General features: G+C 52.5%; 1 protein-coding gene across 1 annotated transcript in view; it reads left to right on the top strand.

Moving 5' to 3' along the window:
• Positions 1-627: 627 nt before the first annotated feature.
• kcna10a (potassium voltage-gated channel, shaker-related subfamily, member 10a) overlaps positions 628-1,806 on the top strand; it is a gene marked incomplete at both ends in the record, with an annotated part of 1,731 nt that continues 552 nt past the window's right edge. The window contains one exon of the mRNA XM_079741878.1: positions 628-1,806. This exon is cut by the window's right edge and continues 552 nt beyond it. Coding sequence (XP_079598004.1) covers positions 628-1,806 — 1,179 coding nt within the window.

The raw sequence follows: 1,806 nt of genomic DNA, 5'->3' as shown, positions 1-1,806 counted from the left end.
ATAGTTCTATAATAACATAACTATCGTCATACAGCTTGCCTGCTGGACACATTGGGGTTTGAACCTATACTCTTTTAGATGAGAGTCCCTTTAGTTCCAACATCTGAAGCACTATACTGTCCTGCCCCCATATTAGATGCATTACTGAAAGAGTCTTATCAATAAAAGCGTTGAATGGGAGTGAATGAATGACGTGGGCAGATCAACTGAATGCCCTTATTGCTCGATTGTCTTATTGCGCTGTACTGTAAACTACTGTACTCTCCCAGTACCTTTGCTTGCTTGCTTCCCATTGGTATTGCATTTACCTGGATGTCTACAATTGGCTTTCAGGTAGAACTACACTCTAGCAATAAGAATTGGCCATGCCTATCATTTCTCACATGACTTCTTCTCTCTCATCAGATAAAAAATAATGTGTACTCTGTCTTTTTTCCGTTCTGCAGGTGGGAGGAGAAGGACCAGGCTGTGAAAGCAGGGCCTCTGTGTTTGTCCTTGTGAATCCTGCTGTGGGCTGGCAATTTCCGTTCCTGATCCAGGCCACTGAGCTGGACATCCCTCCTGTACAGTTCTGTGTGTGCCTCTCCGCCTGGGGCCCCAGGGCCTTGATCTGGAGACAATACAGCCATGGAGGTGGCTCTGGTCGACTTGGGGGGCCTGGACGACGTGGACAGCAGCCTGGAGGATGAGCTCGAGAGCTACGCAGATGAGACCACCGCTCTCACGGTGGACATGCCACCGGAGCGGAGCAGCCCAACGAGCGTCCATCACTTCCTGGCGCCTCAACTCACCTCCACACCCTCCCACTTCAGCACCTTGCCCCCCAGCATATGGGGGTCTTCAGCCTCAATGGCCAGCCTACAGGCACAGACACTGGCCGTGCCCCAGTCCCCGAAGACGAATACGGGGAGCAGACGGGGGCGCACAAGCTGTGCCAGCATGATCTCCAACTGGAAGTTGTTGCTAAGCAGCGAGTCCACCAAGGAGAGTGAGACCATATACAGCCGCCTAGCGAAGGAGTGCTGCGAGGATCTGTTTGTTGATAAGCGTGGTCTTGACGACGGTGACCAGAAGGTTATAATAAATATTGCCGGTCTTCGATTCGAGACTCAGCTCAAAACATTGGACCAGTTCCCCGACACGCTCCTGGGGGACCCGACGAAGAGGATGGATTACTTTGACCCGATGAGGAACGAGTACTTTTTCGACCGGAACAGGCCAAGCTTTGACGGGATCTTGTATTACTACCAGTCGGGGGGTAAGATCAGGCGTCCAGCCAACGTTCCTCTTGACGTGTTTACAGATGAGATGATCTTCTATGAGTTGGGCAGTGAGGCCATGGAGCAGTTCCGAGAAGATGAGGGCTTCATAAAGGACACAGAGATCCCGCTGCCAACCAATGAAATCCATCGGCAGTTCTGGCTTCTGTTTGAGTACCCGGAGAGCTCCAACGCAGCACGGGGCGTTGCGCTCGTCTCGGTCTTTGTCATCGTCATTTCCATCATCATCTTCTGCCTGGAGACTCTGCCAGAGTTCAGAGAAGAGTCGGACATGCTCATTCCCAGCGGGCTGAAGCCTATCAACCAATCCGCGGGCGCGCAGGCACCCAAGCCCCCGACCTTCTCCGATCCCTTCTTCATCATCGAGACGGCCTGCATCGTTTGGTTCTTCTTCGAGCTGTGCGTGCGCTTTTTGGTGTGTCCCAGCAAGAGCGACTTCTTCCACAACCTGATGAACATCATAGACATCGTGTCCATCATCCCCTACTTTGTCACGGTGGTCACGGAGGTGGTGAGCACGCCGCAG

This window comes from Pollachius pollachius, assembly GCF_949987615.1.
Source record: "Pollachius pollachius genome assembly, chromosome: 8".
Taxonomy (NCBI): Eukaryota; Metazoa; Chordata; class Actinopteri; order Gadiformes; family Gadidae; genus Pollachius; species Pollachius pollachius.
Note: the sequence above shows the minus strand (reverse complement) of the source record. Positions and strands in the feature narration are given on the sequence as shown.